A 20,157-nucleotide genomic window follows, 5' to 3' on the forward strand; every position below is an offset into this window, starting at 1 on the left:
TGGATCGAGCAGACTTGCGGTGAGTCAATACATGCTGAGGCTGAGGGCTGAGAAGAGCGCCAGGCACATGGAGAGGACTCACTCAAGCTGGCTTGTGGTTACTATGGATGTTGTTACTGGGGAGGTGGGTAGCTCTTTGTCACTAGAGGTTCAAGCGTGAAGACTGGCTGACCCGTGGTCAGGAACGTTGTCAGGGAGCTTCACAGATGGGAAGGAAGTTTGGCCAAGATGAGGTCTGAGCTTTGTGAATTTTCTTCGTAGCCTTTTTGCCTACCTCTTTCCCAGAGCTCTGAAGCAGACCATCACTCTGATACCATTACATGTGGATTCTGGAGCAGGTTAAGAGATGAAAATACAGGAGAGATGTGGACCTTCTATAAACAATGGGCTCTCCAACCCCACCTGGGACTTTACATTAGGAACATCTGGAGTCACAGAATGCAGACCATGAGCTTCAACCCCAAATTTATTTACTTTTTCCTTTTTTAAAAAATTTAAATTTAAATTTAAAAATTTTTTATTTTTTTTTCCTTTTTAAAAATTTAAATTGAATTAATTAACATACAATGTATTACTGATTTCAGAGATAGAGGTCAGTGATTCATCAATCCTATGTAATACCCAGTGCTCATTAAATCACGTGGCCTCCTTAATGTCCATCACCCAGCTACCCCATCCCCCCAATCCCCTCCCCTGCAACAAAACTGAGTTTTTTTCCTATGATTAAGTCTCTTACGGTTTGTCTCCCTCTCTTCCCCGATGATCCTCTGCTTTGTTTCTAAAATTCCACGTATGAGTGATATCATATGATAATTGTCTTTCTCTGATTGACTTATTTTGCCGAGTGTAATACCCTCTAGTTCCATGCATGTCATTGCAAATGGAAAACTTCCATTTTTTTCTTTCTTTCTTGTTTTTTTGAAATATGGAATGCTTCGCAAATTTGCGTGTCATCCTTGTGCAGGGGCCATACTAATCTTCTCTGTATCATTCCAATTTTAGTATATGTGCTGCCGAAGTGAGCACCAAACTTTCATTTTTTGTTTGCTGACTAGTATTCCATTGGTTCAACCCAAAATTTAACTTTGAAGCTCCCTTTGGTCACCTGTTTTCCCACTTCATTCATTCATTCATCATTGAAGTACAACTTACAGACAATAATATGACAGATCTCAAGTATTCAGCTCAGTGTGCTTTAATAATTACATATACTCATGTAACTTTCACTTACAGCAAGGTATAGGACCGTCTATCACTCTCTTTGTCCTTTCCAGTCAATCCCTAATCCTTCTCTTTTCTTTAGGCTACTCCTTCTATCACCCTTCATTCATTTTGCTTGTTATTGGATTCCACACGCTTTTGTATCTGGCTCCTTTAAACATATTTTTGATATTCATTCACATTGTTCATGACTTAGCTGTTTACTCCTTTTTATTGAATAATACTCCATCGTATGAATATACCACAACTTATCTATTTTTTTTGAATAGACATTTAGTTTATTTCCAGTTTTTGGCTGCTATGATTATTCTTTTTTTTAAAAATATTTTATTTATTTATTTGACAGACAGAGATCACAAGTAGGCAGAGAAAGAGAGAGGGGGGGGAAGCAGCCTCCCTGTTGAGCAGAGAGCCCAGTGTGGGGCTCGATCCCAGGACCCTGGGATCACGACCCGAGCCAAAGGCAGAGGCTTTAACCCACTGAGCCACTGAGGTGTCCCTCTTTTTTTTTTTTTTTGCTATGAATATTCTTATATATTTTCCTGAGCCTCATTGCATTTATATTTTAATTATGAAACAGATACAGAGCAGTTTAGAGAATATTACAGATACTCATGTTTATGTCCCGTATTTAATAAAAGTTAACATTTTGCCATAGCCCGTTCTTTTTTGAAGAAAGTTTATAGATTTAGTTGAAACCCACTCTGTATTTCTCCCCACTCTTCTTCACCCCTCTCATACTTCACCAGTATCCACTGTTCTGAGGTTGGTTTGAATTCATTCTGTGGTTTTATGTATTTAAGAATATGCATGTATGGCTCGATCTGTTTTCATCTAATGTGGTGGCCATTTGGTGGGCCTTTTCCATCCAGAGGGCCAGGTCTTACTTCTGGGAAATTTTTCTTGGATTATTTATCTGAGCATTTCCTCTCTTCTGCTTTCTTGGTTCTTTCTGGAACTCCTATAATTTAGATATTGGGCCACCTGCATTGGTCTTATTTTCTCTCCTATTTTTTTTTTCTCTTTGTCTTTAATTCAACTTTCTGGGAATTTTCTCAGCTTTATTTTCCAATCAATTTATTAAGTTTTCCATTGAAATTGTCATATGTTTTTAATTTCTTTTTTTAATTTTAAATTTCTAACTTTTTTTATTCCTCAACTGTTCATTTTAATGTTTCCCCCATCTTGTTCTATGGATGTAGTAATATCTACTCTTACCCCTCTAAGAATAGTAATTACAGTCCTTTTATTATTTGTTTCGATTTTTTTTTGTTTGTTCTTAGTTTTCTTTTCCTGCTTAGAATCTGTTTTCTCCAGGTTGCCTTTTTCCTGTTTCTTTTCGTCTTTATTGTCTTTGTTAGAGGTCTTTCCTTAGGAGTCTGGTGATGCTAAATGCTCACTGATATTTAAACATGGGGCACTAAAAAACTGAAAGTTCTGAGTTTGAGATTATGGTGCTCACTTGGCTGGGCTGGGCCATGTCCTTGGGGAAACCTGATGTCAGAAGTACCAAGATTTTCCCCTTGGACTAGTCAGAATCCTTTAGAAGCATTTCCCAATGCTTTGCCTTCCCGGGAAGGAGGGTACAGGCTCCCTTCACTTTATCAGGATTTAATATATAAACATTCACTTAATTCTCTTGTTCTGTGAGATCACAGTAGGCAGAGAAAGGGAGGGGGGAAGCAGCCTCCCCGTTGAGCAGAGAGCCCAGTGTGGGGCTCGATCCCAGGACCCAGGGATCACGACCCGAGCCAAAGGCAGAGGCTTTAACCCACTTGCTCTCACATTTGTCTGCTTTTTTCTTTTCCACAGACTCTTTTTTTTAATCTCTTAAAAGTTCTGGCTGCATGAAGCAAGAAAGGAAATCTAGGAACCTATTGGCTTTTTAAAGGTTTCTATTCAGTCTTATTTACCACTCCATCTTCATCCTCATTGCCCGAGGTATCTGGTAGACCAAATTGGGTTACTTCCCCGTTCTCTCCACTTATAGATTGAGATTCAGTTTTCTTTGGTTTTCTGAGTCAGTTATCTCCCATTTGTTTGCTTTCTGGCTTCCAAAGTTTTAGTACTATAGCCTTCTCTCCCATTATCCTTGTGAGTTTATGCCTTTTATAAGAAGAACCTGCTGTCATCTTTGTGAGGTTTTTGGAGAAATGGCAGAATGCTCAATATGCCACGTCTTTACCGGAAAGTCATTTTTATTGTAATTTTAAGTTGCATTTCTCAAAATACTGGTGAGGTCAAGTAACTTTGCATTTGTTTCTTGTCTATTTGTGTTTCTTTTTCTGTGATCTGCTTGTTCATATTCTTTGTGTATTTTTTCTCTTAGATTGTGGGTCCTTTTTAAAAAATAGATTTGTTAGAATGTCTATATAACCTGGTACTCGCCCTTTGTTAGTAATATTCTTTGAAGACATTTTCTCCCACTTTGGAGCTTGGCTTTTCACTTTGTTGTGTGGTTTTTTTTTTTTTTTCTTCCCTATTTCAATATAATATAGGGCGCCTGGGTGGCTCAGTTGGTGAAGCATCTGCCTTCATGTCACGTCATGATTTCAGGGTCCTGAGATTGAGCCCACTGTTGGGCTCCCTGCTCAGTGGGGAGTCTGCTTTTCCCTCTCCCTCTGCCCCTCCCCCCACTCATTTGTGCTCATGCTGTCTTTCTCAAATAAATAAAATCTTTAAAAAATAAATAATTAATATATTAAGCACATTTAGTATATTAAATCTCCATTTTAATATAGTCAAGTGTATTCTTGGCTTTTAGGGTCTTACCTAAGAAATCCTGCCCTACTCCAAGGCCAAAGAACCCAAAGCCTTTAAGTTACTCCTTATCTACGGTATAAGATAAGAAGGTAATTTTATTGTTATTTTTACATATTGATAATCAATTGTTCTAGCATCACTTATTGACTATCCATCATTTTTCCAGTCATCTGTGATGCCATTGCTATAATTCTTAAATGCATGGGTCTATTTCTGAGCTCTCTATTCCATTTCATCGCAGTTACTTTTTGCTTTCTGTGTCAGAATCACACTATTTTAATTACCATAGCCTTATTAAATTTTTCACTTGTGGTAAAGCAACTGCCTCATCCTTCTTCAAAATTGTCTTTATTATTCTTGGCTCTTTTCTGTCATATTTTAGGATTAGCTTGAAAGTTTCCTATACACAGATATGGCCAGGTTGAGATTGTTATTGGAACTCAATTGAATTTATAGGGCAATTTGGGATTTAAAAAATAATATTGGGTATTCCATCCATGAACATAGTATATTGCTCTATTCATTTAGACCTTCTGACTGTCAATGAGGTTTTATAATTTCTCCATTTGAATCAACACTTCTTTTATTAGATCCATTGCTAGTACCTATATACCTTTTAGTTTTTATACATATGGTGACAGGAACCCTTAAAGATTACAGGTATATAAGAATGCTTTTGATTTTTTGATATGCTGAGATTGAAATCAGCAATCATAATTCTTGTGATAGTTATGATAATCGGTGTATAAATCTCCTTGGATTTTCTATGAAGACAATCATATTGTTAACAAATAGCAACTTTATTTTTTCCTTTACAATCATTATACCTTTTAATTCTTTTCTTGCCTTGTGGCATTGCCTGGAATAGCCAGTAGAATATGGATGAAAGTGGTGAAATTTGATAGATGTTAGTTAAAGGAACATGTCACCTTTACTATGATATGTCACTAGAGCCGCTGGCTCTGAAACTATGCTGTGCCTGGTGGGTCTGTACCAGCAAAAGGTATATGTCTTTGGTATCTGAGAATAGGCATTTTTATTCTCACTTAATAGACAAAGAAACAGAAACTCAAAGAGGTAAATAACTTGCTTAAGACCACATAGCTAATAAGTGGAAGATTCAAACCAAACTCTTCTGATTCACAGTGAAACGCTATTTCCGTGATTCCAAACTTCCTTCTGTCTCCCTATCTGTGCTAATGTGTCACCTTTCTCAGACAACACACTGCATCTTAAAAGAGATTGTTTCTGAACAAACAATGCTTTTACCCAGTTAGATGCCTCTAATAGTGGGAGTGTTGGACAGATACTGTTTTGCCTAAACAGAAGACTTGTCCTACTTATAACTTAGCAAAGAAATAAAAAAATAAAACCTCACAGACTCTTAGAGTTGAATGGCTTCTTATCTTTTCCAACCTCCTATTTAATGTAGTTATCCCTATACCCCATAGCTGAAATCACCCTCCAGCCTTTACCTACTGCTAGGGTAGGTTTGCTTCCTTGACAAACAGTTGAATAATGGTCGTGTGGATCCACACTCTCCCCACAGTCTGGTCCAGAGAGCAATCCATTTTCTCCTCTACATTATACCTCTTCAAGTATTTGTTCTCCTTAGATCTTCCCTATGAGACTACCCATCTCTAGAATGTTTGCTATTGTCTACATGAGATTATTTCCAGACTTTTCACTCTTCTGATTATTCTCGTCTCCATGCTTTCCAGTTGCTCACTGTCCCTCTTGAAACTGACACCCAGACTTTAAGGTGGGGTCTGATTGCAAACAAGTGGGGCTCTTTTGTCACATGATCTGGACACAGTCACTTCTATTGATGCACTCTAGATTTTTGTCTTCTTAGTAATTATGGCACATTGCTGATTTAAGTTTAGGGTTCCCCTTTTGGCTTTTTTCCCATTTCATCCCCTGTATCCTTTCCTGTAGCTTCAGAGCTCTCTAGGTCAGGGCAAGGTCTGTGGGGAGGCAGCTAGGACAGAAATCTACTCTGTGACAGGGACAAAAGGGGAAGGATCTGCAATTTGGAGGTTGCCAACAGGTAACCCAGAAACACCTGATTAGTCAGGAATAGGTGAATTCATTTGGAGCTGCTGTCCTGGTACAGAATAAAAGTCAAATTTCAGAGCATCAGTACTTTGAGATTTTTGCTATAGAGTTTAAATTTCTTACAAGAAACCAGAAATCTCATGATTTTTTAAAAACCTTCTTAAGAGGGGCACCTGGGTGGCTCAGTGGGTTAAGCCTCTGTCTTCGGCTCGGGTCATGATCTCAGGGTCCTGGGATCGAGCCTAACATTGGGCTCTCTGCTCAGCAGGGAGCCTGCTTCCACCCCCTCTCTCTCTGCCTGCCTCTCTGCCTACTTGTGATCCTCTCTCTGTCAAATAAATAAATAAAATCTTAAAAAAAAAATAAAACCTCTTAAGAGATGATAGAAGAACCCCAGGAAGGGAAGGGACAGCAGGAATCAGAGTTCTCTGCTCAGCTTTATTGACAGGCCAGAAGGTTTAAATGAATAGAGCAACATACCATGTTCATGGATGCAATACCCAACATTGGTTTAGTGGGGTTACCATCCATCTATCCTTCTATCTAACACAAATGAATTTCAGCAACATGCCTTTGAAATGGAAATTCTAGCTGCCCAAATCTCCCTTGCTCCTGTCCTGTTTACAAACCCGTACTTACAAATCAATAAGCCTCCTCCTACCCCAATATATGTTCCTTGTCTTCACCAAATAGTTGTAATTTTGCCTAGACAGTATTTACAAGGACAGCATCATGTGACTCCAGTGTTGACAATACAATAGTGAAAACTGCAAACATGAGATGGCAGGAGGTCTCAGGGATTGTGGCTGAATTTGACGCATTTGTGCTGGTAACAGTCTATGTACCTAATGCAGGCCAAGGTCTGTTACGCTTGGGGTACTGGCAGCACTGGGATGAAGGCTTTCGCAAGTTCCTGAAGGGTTTGGCTTCCCAGAAGCCCCTTGTGCCATATGGGGACCTCAATGTGGCTCATGAAGAAATCGACCTTCGCAACCCCAAGGGAAACAAAAAGAATGCTGGCTTCACTCCACAAGAGCGTCAAGGCTTTGGGGCATTACTACAGGCTGTGCCACTGGTTGACAGTTTCTGGCACCTCTACCCCAACACAGCCTATGCCTATACCTTTTGGACCTACATGATGAATGCTCAATTCAAAAATGTCAGTTGGCACCTTCATTACTTTTTGTTGTCTCACTCTCTGTTACCTGCATTGTGTGACAGCAAGATCCATTCCAAGGCCCTGAGCAGTGACCACTGTCTTATCACCCTACACTTAGCACTGTGACACCACCCCCAAATTACTTTAAACCTGGGAAATGAGCCCCAAGCTAGCTTTAAAACTTAACCTTCCCAAACTTCTTTAAAAAAAGATATAGATGGGGCGCCTGGGTGGCTCAGTGGGTTAAGCCGCTGCCTTCGGCTCAGGTCATGATCTCAGGGTCCTGGGATCGAGTCCCGCGTCGGGCTCTCTGCTCAGCAGGGAGCCTGCTTCCTTCTCTCTCTCTCTCTGCCTGCCTCTCAGTGTACTTGTAATTTCTCTCTGTCAAATAAATAAATAAAATATTAAAAAAAAAAGATATAGATATCTGCACTGTATTTCCTTCTAAAAATATAAATCCTTCAACCAGGCTCTTACTAATGCTTTTCTTTAAACCCCCAGTTTTTCTTTTCTTTTATTTCTTTCTTTTTTTTTTTTTTTTGCCTTAAACAAAAACTATTGCTGACTTCCTTTGAACTGTCCACATGAAAACAGAGAGCCATAGTTTCAAAGAAAAAAAGGTACCTGTCATCCACTTTCTAAGTACTAAGTACTTGATACATCTTAACTCTTTTTGTCTTGGCAACAATCCTTTGTGGTAGACACTATTATCATTGTTTTACAGGTAAGGAAACTGAGGCATGGAGTTTAGGTGTCTGCCCAAGGTCATTCAGCTGAAAGCCGTGTGTGGGATTGGACTCTGGCAGCCCCTTTGTGGTGTCTGGGCTCTGAACCACCATAGGTGCTGCGTCTTTAGATGGGGAAGGGACCTGCTGTGGATGCCCCATGCATGGGACCTGCAGCTTCAGACCTGAGTTCCCACCCTTGGTTCCTTCACCAAATAATTTCCTGTAGTCATAATCTCCAGCGAAATTCCTTTCCAAGGGTAAGATCTTCCAGTAGGCTTCAGCCCCTTTATAGATGAAGAAATGTGAGATCTAAGTGTTAAATCATGACCTCAGCGTCATGCAGGCTATAAGTGACAGAATTAGGATGTGAACTCAGCTCTGGGTGACTCTAGTGTCCCCTCAACTTCCCTTACACTATAGTGTGTCTACTGTGGGACCATCTCTTCAGAAAGAGCCTAGACACTCTCAGTATCTTCTTCCATAGGGGATGGAGAATGTGGGGGTGGGGGGCATTCTTCAGGAAAAAAATAATCACCGTGATCATTATAATCAAAAATCATCTTTGTCATTATTATTACCATCTTGTTAAAGGTCGACCAGTATGCTAGATGCTACAGTCTGGGAAGACTTTTCACGCGTCTTTGAGGATCCCTGACCTTTCATCATTGACCTGGCAGAAGGAAGTTAAAGGGTAAGTAAGGCTTCAGCAAGTCCTAAGATGGGTTTCTCCATTTCTTGAGCTGATTGGCTGGATTAATTTACTGTTTCTCATATACCATTCTCTGGTCTTGCATTCAGATCAAGCATAAATGTTTGCTTTCAGAATGTGAGTCAAGGGCTTGATTCCCAGAGAACCACAGGCTGGTGTCTGGGATCACTGGGCTATGCACATTCCTGAGCACACATATGTGTATGGACACACGTATACACGGCATGAACAAGCACATACACACTATACCACCACGTTTGTGGCGAGCAGTTCCTGGAACCAAGGGTTGCCTTCAAGTGAGCGGCTAGTGCATGGGGCTGCAGTCTCCATTCCGGGGGACATTTGTATGGCCAGTCCCACCAGCCTGTGGTGGGGTGGAGCCTGCTCTCTCAGACGCATTCCTGGCTGGGACAGTCCTTCCATAGGTGTATCCAGGGTCCTTTCAGGCCTTCTCAACACATCCCCTGGTCTGGGACTTGCAGGTCAGGCAGCAGCAGTGCCCACTTCTCAGCCCCCAAGGAAGGGTCCCGGTGCTCTCTGCTGCCCCCTCTGGCCAGCCGTCCTCTTGCAACAATGGAGGGATGCCTTCTTAGGTCAAAAGGGAAAGCATTATTGCTGCTCTGTGGCCAGGCAAACAAGCCGATGGCTTTGAAGTCCCAGGGGGGATGTGCTCAGGCTGGAATGGGGAGTCTGAAGGCGCTGCCTCCCCCAAGCCTGGCTGTGTTTGTTAACTCCACCCTCCCACCCAGGTCTGCTGCATTTGCTCTTTCAGTGGGGAAGCCGGAGGAGGGAGGCCTACTCCCGGAGTCCTCAGAGGGCTGTTTTCAAGTGTTGCTGAGCCTGTGGGCCTACTTGGGAGCTGAATGCAGACTAGGGGCTGAGTCCAGAGGAGGCCTGCCAGGGAAGTCCCTGCCCTTCGAGGCAGTCAGCTGGGGTGCGGCCACGGGCAAACCGCAGAATGTGCTACTTTCCTTGGGCCATGTTTTTATTCAGGTGGCATCAGGTAAGAATGAACAGCAGGGGAAAGACTGGAGGGAGAAAGAGGCACCTAAAGGGAGCATTGGTCCCTTCAGTGGCCTCGGGCCCGCCATTGCCACTTACAGAGTCTCCTTCTTCCCTTCCCCCTTTGACCACCAAAGGAGAACAAGGTGGCCATTTTGCCTTTCCCCATTCTGCTGTGCCTCTGCCTCAGAAGCTACAGGTATGACCAGAGACCCTGCCCACCTGGCCCCTCCCCCAAGCAATAAAATGCACTGAGTGAGGACCTCTGGGGGGTGGGGAGAAACTTCTGGAGAGTAGAAACCTGGGTAAGACAGTGCTCCCCCTGGGCTGGCTCTCTGGGCTTGCCTCAGGATTTCACTGCGTTCCAAAGCAGGTTTATGGCCTTTCAGGCCTGGGCCACAGGAAACAAGACAAGGGATCAAGCATTATTATTAACCGGTTCAATATCCCATATGAATATTGGCCATGAACAGCTTCCCCTGCCCCTGCCTCTCTCCTCATTCTTCCTGCTCTCCCTCCCTTCTGAACTCCTCTATTTGCTACATCCAGATGTGCACACTTCTGCCAGATTCTCCCCTCCCCACAATGCCCCTCTCCAGTCTGTCGCTGCCTTCTTGCCCCTCCCCCCAATATCACGATTGAGAAAGAGCTTTTTGATAAGACCTGGAAATCTGGAGTTATAAATCCTTCTAGCACAGCCGCCCTATCTCCATGCTGATGCTTGTGGTGCCACAGAAAGGAGGCTCACCTGCTTGTGACCCATCCCCTTCCTCCCCGGCATTCTCCAATTGTCCTCTGCAAACATGGGCCAATGAGCCAATGGGAGGTACCTGTCTCAACAGGTGTGAGCCTGGTCTCACTTTTCTACAGGGTGATGGGGAGGTCACCCTCTAGCCCACCCGCTCTGGGCATACCTGTGATTGTGGAAGGGCGGCTGAAGCCATTCTCCTTTTGGTTCCCCCTTGATTACAATGGTGCCAGGCCAAGCCCACCTCAATGGCTTTAGAAGTTTCCAGGTTAGCTGCTGGGTGCTCTGGCTACAGCGCAGGAAGTGCTTGTACTGTCTGGGAGGGTAGCTTTCCCTGCTAAGCCACAAGCCCCTTGAGGGAAGAGAGTGTTTCTTATTTGTCATTGAATCTCTATGCCCAGCAGACTGCGCAGAACACAATTACTTGGTAAAAGACTCAGAACTATCTGGTAAATTGCTGTCATACTCATCACCAGGAAATATTTACTGGGGGAGTCTCATGTGCAAAGGCCCTGCTAAGCAGGAGGCAGCACAAGGATTAATTAGACATCATTCCCACTTTCAGGGGCGTGCCCCGGAGTCAGGGAGACCTAGAAGAGTTCACTTGCCAGGAGGTCACAGGAGGGAGCTGGAGCTGGGAGCCCAAGGGAATCTGCTTTGGTAACCAAAGTTTGACAAAAAGTAAACTTAAGCAGATAACCCCAGACCCAGACCCGGTTCACTGGGGATCTCTGCATATTCGGAGTAGAGATATTAACTCACTGGCTATCTGCCTGTCTAGCTTTTTCCTGTGTCATGTCAGTGTCCTCGTCTCAAAAAGGTGAATAAAAGTAAAAAAAAGTAGTGTCTCTATTTGTAATGAATTCCTTAATCTGGTAGCCTGGGCACAGAGGAAGTAAAACTTGCCCCCACCACATGTTAGGTGGGCCTTGCGGTTTGGTTTGGGCTCCCCATGGATCTGCAGCCAGAGCTGCCACTGCCCTCAGGAGGAAGGAAGGAGGAGGTGCAGGTGTCAGTCTGGAGTTCAGCTCATCCTAACCCACCTTAATGGGGTCGCTCATCCGTGCTGGCCTCGGGAAAGAGAGGCAACGATAATGGGAGTGTAACTCCTCTTCTAGAACAGGCGATGTATGTCTCTGAGAACCTGGGAGAAGAAGGACAGCAAGCTGATCTCTCGGAATCCGAGGGTCAGCCCAGATGATGGGAGAGGCTGTTGCTGTAGCAATGCCATTGTCTCATCATGGTCACCCTCTCTGCTTGGAGGGGGGTCTAGCATCATGCATGGATGGTGGGGCTATCATCAATGGGTGACATTTTCTGCACAGCTCTTTTGGGGGGGTGCTTCTGAAACTGTTTCTACTGAAGCCCTGTTAATGGCAGAAAAGAGCAAATTTGCGCTTCACAAGCAGTGTGGGGTTTCAGGTAACTGCGAACAGGAGATTTCTTTGAAGCCCCATATTTTATCTCAAAATTGTGTGCAAATTTTGCACCATGATCATGCATTTGCTTTTATATAAAAAAAATGCAGTTACAATTACTTATTTCTGAATAAAATTGATGCTTGGAGAAGATGAGCTGTTTTTCCTAAGGCCTTTTGTACTCCCTATGGCTCACTTCCCTGTGTCCCAGTTTGTGAAGCATGCCTTTTTTTTCAGACCCATAAACACACACACCAGATTCAGGGGTACCATCCTGAAGTGGGTCCCTGACATACTTGCATGGCCATGCCCTTGATACCAAAACACTCCTCTGAGTTTGTCCTATGCTGCCCTGGCCACATACTCTTCTGGACTGACCCATAGGATCATCCCTTCCCTTCTGGACTTATCCTGGTTCTTCTTGCAGGATCTGGAGGTCAGGTGCCCTGTAACACTCTTCCCCAAATATCTAGGGACAGTGGCTCTAAACCTTTTTGCAGTGTCCTTCACCAGGAATGGGCAGGGCAGGCAACATCTGCGTGGGATCCTGAGGGGCTTGAAAACAACTCCTAAAGTGGATACTTCAGTACCTAATTACCCAACGGGCTTAGAATTGCCCTTGTGCCCTTGGTGGGCTTTAGCTCTGTACCCCACCTTGCTTTCCCTGACACATCTGTTCCGTCTGTAAAAGGGAACCAGGAATCAAGGCTGCTGTTCATCTGACAAGGTAGAAGCTAGGTGATCCGAAGTCCGCTGTACGTTGTTATGGATTCAGGATATCAGTAGTTTTCAGATTTAAAAAAAATACAGCCCATTGATTTATTCATACCTGCATTTACACACGTGAAATAGTGGAGCTAGAACAGTGACTAAGAGGGACATGGTCCGGGCCTCTTTAGGGTGACATGGCTACCCTCAGACCTCTGGAGAAGCCCAAGCTTGTTAGAAAGAGGACCAAGCCGTTTGTCTGGCACCAGTCAGACCAATATGTCAAAATTAAGTTCAACTGGTGGAAATCCAGAGGCACTGACAATAGGGTGCACAGAAGATTCAAGGACCAGATCTTGATGCCCAATGATGGTAATGGGAGCAACAGGAAAACAAAGCACATACTGCCCAGTGGCTCCTGAAGTTCCTACTCCACAATATCACGCAGAACAAATTTTACTGTGCAGAGATTGCTCACAACGTCTCCTCCAAGAACCGCAAAGCCACTATGGAAAGAGAAGCCCAGCTGGCCATCAGAGTCACTAATCCCAATGCCAGGCTATGCAGCCAAGAAAATGAATAGACAGCTTATCTTATGTACATGTCATATTTATGTTAATAAAACCATAAAGCTACAAAAAAGAGGAACTTACAAATGGCAGACAGAATTAAACAAATAATCTCCAAGGAAGCGAAAGAACCTCAGAGAGGGCCGGCCCAGGGTCTTCTGCAGCCTGCTAGCTGCTCCTGCCCTGGAATGTTCTGTCTGGAAGGATAAGTACACGAATAGCGGGTTCTGGACTACGTCAGAGGTAACGGCGGATTTACCATCCTCACCTTCTCCTATGAAGGTAAGAAAACATAATACAAGATTCTCCTCCAAGTCCGCCTGCCTGCCCAGCTGTGCCAGAAAAATGCACCAAAACCTGGGTGTGCAAACACACTTGAGAGCAAGGAAATTCAGTCTCACTGGATCTTCACTTTGAAGCTGCAACACTTAGTAGCACCAGAAGTCCCCCATTTCACAGATATACAAACTGAGGCCTCAGAGAAGGGAAGCAGTTCCTTGGTGCTCCCCTAACCAGACTGAGATGGGGTCACCAAGGGGGTGGGTAGGAGTAGAGCCGAGGAGGGTGTGACCCTTGATTCTGATGAGCAGTGCTGGGTTGGAGGCTTCCAGCAACTTGCCAGACAGACCCCCACGGTTCTGGAGACACTGGTCACTGCTCCTTATCTTCCCTCCCCATGACAGGTGCAGATCTGATGGCTCCTGTGCAGAAAAGCTCTGGGCTCCAAACCTCAGCTCCGAGCTCGTGCGACAATGGACACATGGGCTTTGGAATGTATGCAAACAAGCCATAGCCCTGTCTCCCTCCTCCCCAAAGACTGACCAATGACCCCTCTGCCAGCACCTGGATTGTTCCTAAGACACCCAGTGTGGCTTTGGCGACTGCCTGACAAAAGAGTGTCACACTTTTCTACCCTTCAGTTCTGCAGTATCTTCATCTGAACCTGTGCTACCACTTACAGGGGAATTCAACCAAATTTGGACTCAAGTTTGGGTGTCTAGCTAATCATGTTTAGGGTCACCTACCAATGACATTAGGGCCTCTAGGAGAGTCCCTACAAAGTCTGTGAGGTCTGCTAATTACACCGTGAGTGAGGAATGTGTTTATTCCTCCATGGGGCAAAGATCCCCCAACTCGAAGTGACGCTGCCACATTGTGTAACCAGGAACATGGGCTGTTGCTGATGTAAACACATGGCCAGGGCCAGACCTGCCAGGAGCCCAGTCTCCTTTTCCCAGAGGTGTTTCTTATGAATGGTTGTGCCCAGTGAAGCAATTTCCTGCCTTGTAAACTTCTGCCCAGCAAACCACATCTCCTATCTACCGCTGCCCGGCTCTGGGTCATAAAGCAATTCCCCAGAGACCAATCTGAGCCTGATCAAGAGTCCTTGAGTAACGAGAAAATTACCCTCCACCTGCAGACGTAATGACAATTTGCAAGCTAGTGGCTGTGCAGTTTCTGAACGTAAACATCACATGTCTTACCCCATGCCTTCCCTCTGCTCATCTGAGATGTGGGGTCCGCATATTTGATTTTCAGACTCTGGTCCACTCCTTGGAGGCATTGGCTGGCTAGTGACCCATTACCTTGACCTGAGGACCTTGCAGCCTGGAGAACATATTTCACAGTGTCAGATCATCATTTACAGAACCAGGGCAAGAGAAGTTCAGGCAGGTGTCCCAGGCATGCAGAAGACAGAAGGTCTGGGCTCAGACAACACTGGGAACTCATTGATTTGGACACTCATTTTGCATGTTGTCGTCCCTCGATGTGGAAAGTCTCCCCCACGCCCCCTCCATCTGGTGAACTGGCACTCATTCTTTATGACGTAGTTCAAGTGTCTTTCAAAGAACCTTCTCTGATTTCTATCTAAATAGAATTGCTTCCATTGTCCTACCACTCTGCCCTCTCACACCTACACACTGCAGTTTAATCACACTAATTGTCTGTCTCCCCTGCCATGTTGAGAACACCCTCAGGGCACATTGGAACCCCTGGTACCCACCACACTAAACTGGCTCAAAGTCAGTGTGCAAGAGGTTTGTTGAATGAATGAGTGAATGGGAATCTATGACATGTCTCTCCACCATACTTAGATGCTTTGGGTAATGAAAACGTGCAAAGAATATAGTTAGAGGAATGAAGACCTAGGCTGGGCTTGTGAAGAAAGGCATAGCCTAGGAGTTCCATGCTTGAGAAGGTTGCAGTCTGGTCATCTTCCCGTGGCCGACAGGAATATTTGCAGATGGGGTATAGAGATTGGGCCCATGGAAATGGGTTTGTTGTTGGTTTTCCTTCTTGAGTGCCACAGTCAGGAGTCAGAAGGGGTTCCAAGCTGGCCTAACTAGCCCTAGTTAACTACTACATTAGCCATGAGACATTACCTAGGACCTCCATTTTTATCTATTTCCTCCCTTATCCCCATTTATAGAAGTAATAACTGTGAGGAATGTCTGGGTGGCTCAGTTGGTTGGGTGTCTGACTCTTAGTTTTGGCTCAGGTCGTGATCTCAGGGTCCTCAGGGAGGAGCCAATGATGATACACAGACATACACTATGCCCGGTGTGGATGGGTACTAGGACGAAACAAGTATCTAAGAAAGGGGGTGGGGAAGGAGGAGGATTCATTGGTCAAGGGATCCCTGTGAGATACTGTATTTGTCTCCTGTGTCTGTCTGAAATTCCAGAAATATGTTCTCTCACGGTTCTGGAGGCCAGAAGTCCAAAAGCAGTATCACTGGGCCAAAACCAAGATGTCAGCAGGTTGTACACCCTCTGGAGCTTGTAGGGAAGGCTCTTTTGCCTGCCTCTTCCAGCTTCTGGTGGAAGCGTCCCCAGCCCTCGCCCCCGAGGTCCTATTTCCTTCTCTACAGCATCCGATCTCCCCCTTCCCCTTCTCATGAGGATTCATGTGACCACATTTAGGGCCCACTGGATTATCTAAGTCTCCCTAAATTAAATCAGCACAGACTTTTTTTTTCCTTTTAAGGTAACATTTACAGCTTCCAGGAATTAAGATCTGATATATTTGGGCATCATCCTATAGCCAAATACAGAGACTTTGCCACAAACCCAGAAGAGAACTTAAGGTGATAGCTTCTTTTGTACAACTTTTTCAATTAAATTTCATGATTTTAATTGAATGGGTGGCTCAGTCAGTTAAGCGTCTGCCTTTGGCTCAAGTCATGATCCCAGCATGCCCTGGGTCCTGGGATCGAGTCCCGCCAGGCTCCTTGAACAGCAGGGAGTCTGCTTCTCCCTTTCCCTCTGCCCCTCCCCTTACCCCCGCTCTTGGTTGCCCTCTCTTTTTCTGTCTTGCGAATAAATAAATATTTTTTTAATTCGTAATTACTTCTCAATATGTATAAATCAAATTACATTGCTACATGCCTTAAGCTTATATAGTTTTATATGTCAATTATTTTTCAATAAAACTGAAAGAAAAAAAGTCTTATCCCTAAAACAGATTGCCTTGCCCAGGAAACATGAATGGTCAGGAGAAAGGTGCTTGTTTCTCAATCTTCAGGAAATCTGTTTTCAGCAGGAGCCATACTTGGGAGAAGCTTGACTTAATAAGTAAATGAAAAACTTATGCTCACGTTTGTATCACGGAAGCAAAGCAACAGGCTACCACTGTAGTTAGGGTTAACCATTCACCCACTTCTTTGTTCGTCTAATAAACATTTGCTACTGCCGTATAAAGTTGTGGTGGAGAGCTCAGGCTGGAGGACAGTAAAAATCTAAGTTCAAATCCTGGCTCTGCCACTTACTAGATGTGTGATCTTGGGACGTCCACTTAGGCTCTCTGTTTCCATATCTGCAAATAAGGTTGTCATAAGGATGAAAGGAGATGCAGGGTGCCTCAAGCCCTTTGTCTGGTATAGAGAAAATGAAATAATTGTTCATTATTAACCTCCAGTCTGGGCCCCAACCCCACTGTCCCTGACTGTCTTCCCCTGACTAGGATCTAAGTTCTATGAGCACAGAGAGTTGGTGCTTTTTGCTTTTTTTTTTTTTTTTAAGATTTTATTTATTTATTTGATAGAGATCACAAGTAGACAGAGAGGCAGGCAGAGAGAGAGGAGGAAGCAGGCTCCCCACTGAGCAGAAAGCCTGATGTGGCTCAATCCCAGGACCCTGGGATCATGACCTGAGCCAAAGGCAGAGGCTTTAACCCATTGAGACACCCAGGTGCCCGAGACTTGGTGTTTTGTTCACCAATTGGACCCCATCCTTCAGCACTTGACACCTATTAGGTGCTCAGTAAATGTTGGAATGAATGAATGTGTGCATGTATGTCATGGAGTTTACTAGTCAAATGTCTGGAAAATGACCCAGTGTTCACCTACCACTACCACAATCCCAAACTCCTCAAACTTCTGAGGAAGGATCAAGTCATTTTTTAAATTATTTTTAAAGATTTTATGTATTTATTTGAGAGAGAGGGAGAGAGAGAGAATCTCCAGCAGACTCCTTGCTGGGTGAGGAGCCCAACATAGGGCTCGATCCCAGGACCCTGAGATCACGACCTGAGCCAAAACTAAGAGTCAGACACCCAACCAACTGAGCCACCCAGACATTCCTCACAGTTATTACTTCTATAAATGGGGATAAGGGAGGAAATAGATAAAAGATGGAGGTCCTAGGTAATGTCTCAAGAGTTGGACACCCAACTGACTGAGCCACCAAGATGCCCTGAAAGTGACCCTTTTCTCCATGGTTTTCCTCCCCCATGCCTAGAAGAGCATGTAGCACATAGTAAGTACTCAATAAACATCGGTAGGATGAATGCCTGAATGTCATTTTCTTGCCCCTGGAGAGCTCCAACATCGCATCAGGGTCAGATGATAGCAGGCACAACCCCATGACCTGCTACCAAGTTGCTTCCTAAAGTGCCACTTTAAAGAATATCTGAGGTATGGGGCGCCTGGGTGGCTCAGTGGGTTAAAGCCTCTGCCTTCGGCTCGGTTCATGATCCCAGGGTCTGGGATGGAGCCCTGAATCAGGCTCTCTGCTTAGCGAGGAGCCTTCTTCCCTCTCTCTGCCTGCCTCTCTGCCTACTTGTGATCTCTGTCTGTCAAATAAATAAATAAAATCTTTAAAAAAAAATAAAAAATATCTGAGGTAGAGTCTATGGTCTGGCAACCCTGTCTCATTTTCTACAACATCAGTTGCTATTTCCTCCTTTGTTCAGCCCCCAAACCTAGCAACCGCCTTCCGCGCCTCCCTTTCTCACACTCTGCGTGCAAACCACCAGGAAATCTTAGTGCCTCCAAATCCTCTCCCTTCAAGAGGACATCCACAATCAGACCACCTCTGTTCATCTCCACCACCACCCCGGCTCACCTCCACCACCACCCGGGCTCTCAGGCGGACAACAGCAGCAGCTTCTGGTATTCTGCTGTCACTCTTGGCCTCTCCCTACAACTCAGCGGCCAGAGGGATCCTCTGAAAACAGATGTTCCATCTTGTCTCTGCTCCGTTCATAACAGACAGCTTTCAGCTCCCTCAGGGTAAAAGCCAGGTCCTCACGGCAACTTACAGCAGTCCCTTCAGGTGGCGACAAGGCCCTCTGTCACTTGTTGTCATGCCTCACACCTGCTCTCTTCCCTGACCCATAGTTCTGTCACTCAGCTCCAGCTCCTCTAGCCTCCCTGTTGGATCTTTCCTGGTTTTGTCATCACGCACCATTCACAGTTACTGCTTGTCTCCCCCACCACAATGAACTGCAGGAGGAGAAGGACTTTTTTTAAGTAATCTCTACGCCCCAAGCAAGGCTTGAACTCATGACGCCGAGATCAAGAGTCACACGCTCCACCGACTGAGCCAGCCAGCCCCAAGGGGGGAAGGATTTTTATGTATTTGATTCATTGATGTATCTTCAGGGTTCAGAACAATGGTGCTCGGCACACAAGGGTATCAGTAAATATTTCTTGGATAAATAAACGAGAGACGTTATTGTGGACTAGAGGATGTTTCCAAAAGCAAAGGGATACGCGAAAGGTCTTACGGTAGCTCAGGAAATCAGGCAGGTTTTCCTTATACTGGAATTTGTCTTAAAAAAAATTAGCTTTCTCTTTTTATACCTTTTCTAATTGAGACTAATTGAATATAATTGACTTATTAAGGTTGTCTGCATAATAGGGCATAGAAGAGAAACCTGCCTTTTGGGAATGCAACAGTATTAAGAACATTAAATAGGTGAAGACTGTAAAGAAATATCTCGTTTGTGTTGTGGGATCTGTTGGCGTAAACATACACATGCAGACTGTGGGAAAACCACTTTGATGATTCCTGATGGTAAACACCCCCCACCTTTTGTTCTGCACTGCTTTCCCTTAGAATGTGTTTCCTCTCTATGAGCACAGCACTGTACACGCACCCAAGAAAAAATGGTCATTCAGGTGTGTGTGAAGTCCTGCATACCCCAAAGATTCATTTAAAAAATACGGTCATGTTATAAATCTTGGCTGACAATCTAATATTTGCCTAGTCGGAATGACCTCTGCACCATAACTGGGGGTAGGGAGAGGGGGCAAGAGAGGGAGAAGGAGGGAGAGGTAGAGGAGGGAGGGGGAGGGGAGGCAGTGGAGAGGGGGAGAGGAAGAAGGGGGAGCTGAAGTGGGAGGGGCAGGCTTTATACAATTTGCTTCAGCAGATTATAGCTTCTCATGAATATTCAGCCAATATGAATAGTGAATGAATATTCAACACCCAATTGTTTGAGGCAATTGGGGTGTGTTTGAAGTTTTATTTATTTATTTATTTATTTTTAAAAGATTTTATTTATTTATTTGAGAGAGACAGTGAGAGAGAGCATGAGCGAGGAGAATGTCAGAGGGAGAAGCAGACTCCCCAGGGAGCTGGGAGCCCGATGTGGGACTCGATCCCGGAACTCCAGGATCATGACCTGAGCAGAAGGCAGTCGTCCAACCAACTGAGCCACCCAGGCGCCCCTAAAGTTTTAAAACATGGTCATGTCCTATGGCACTGCATTGGCCATCTTATGTTTGGGAGATTTCGATGGTGTAATGTGTTTGAATGAATTCCTAATTCAAAGGGGCCACATCAGCCC

At 44.6% G+C, this 20,157-nt stretch overlaps 1 protein-coding gene, 1 non-coding gene and 1 pseudogene across 2 annotated transcripts; 2 read left to right on the plus strand and 1 right to left on the minus strand.

Moving 5' to 3' along the window:
- Positions 1-919: 919 nt before the first annotated feature.
- On the minus strand, positions 920-1,026 carry LOC123389216. The gene has a single exon (XR_006603814.1). It is a non-coding gene; the product is annotated as a U6 spliceosomal RNA (small nuclear RNA).
- A 5,791-nt stretch (positions 1,027-6,817) lies between these two features.
- Positions 6,818-7,327, plus strand: LOC101692778 (DNA-(apurinic or apyrimidinic site) endonuclease-like). Its single transcript, XM_004747392.3, has one exon. The coding sequence runs from the start codon at positions 6,818-6,820 to the stop codon at positions 7,325-7,327; it is 510 nt and encodes a 169-aa protein (XP_004747449.1).
- A 5,384-nt stretch (positions 7,328-12,711) lies between these two features.
- LOC101678033 lies at positions 12,712-13,097 on the plus strand (annotated as a pseudogene).
- The last annotated feature ends 7,060 nt before the right edge of the window (positions 13,098-20,157 follow it).

Source organism: Mustela putorius, unplaced genomic scaffold (genome assembly GCF_011764305.1).
Source record: "Mustela putorius furo isolate JIRA1106 unplaced genomic scaffold, ASM1176430v1.1 tig00003962_pilon_pilon_pilon, whole genome shotgun sequence".
Taxonomy (NCBI): domain Eukaryota; kingdom Metazoa; phylum Chordata; class Mammalia; order Carnivora; family Mustelidae; genus Mustela; species Mustela putorius.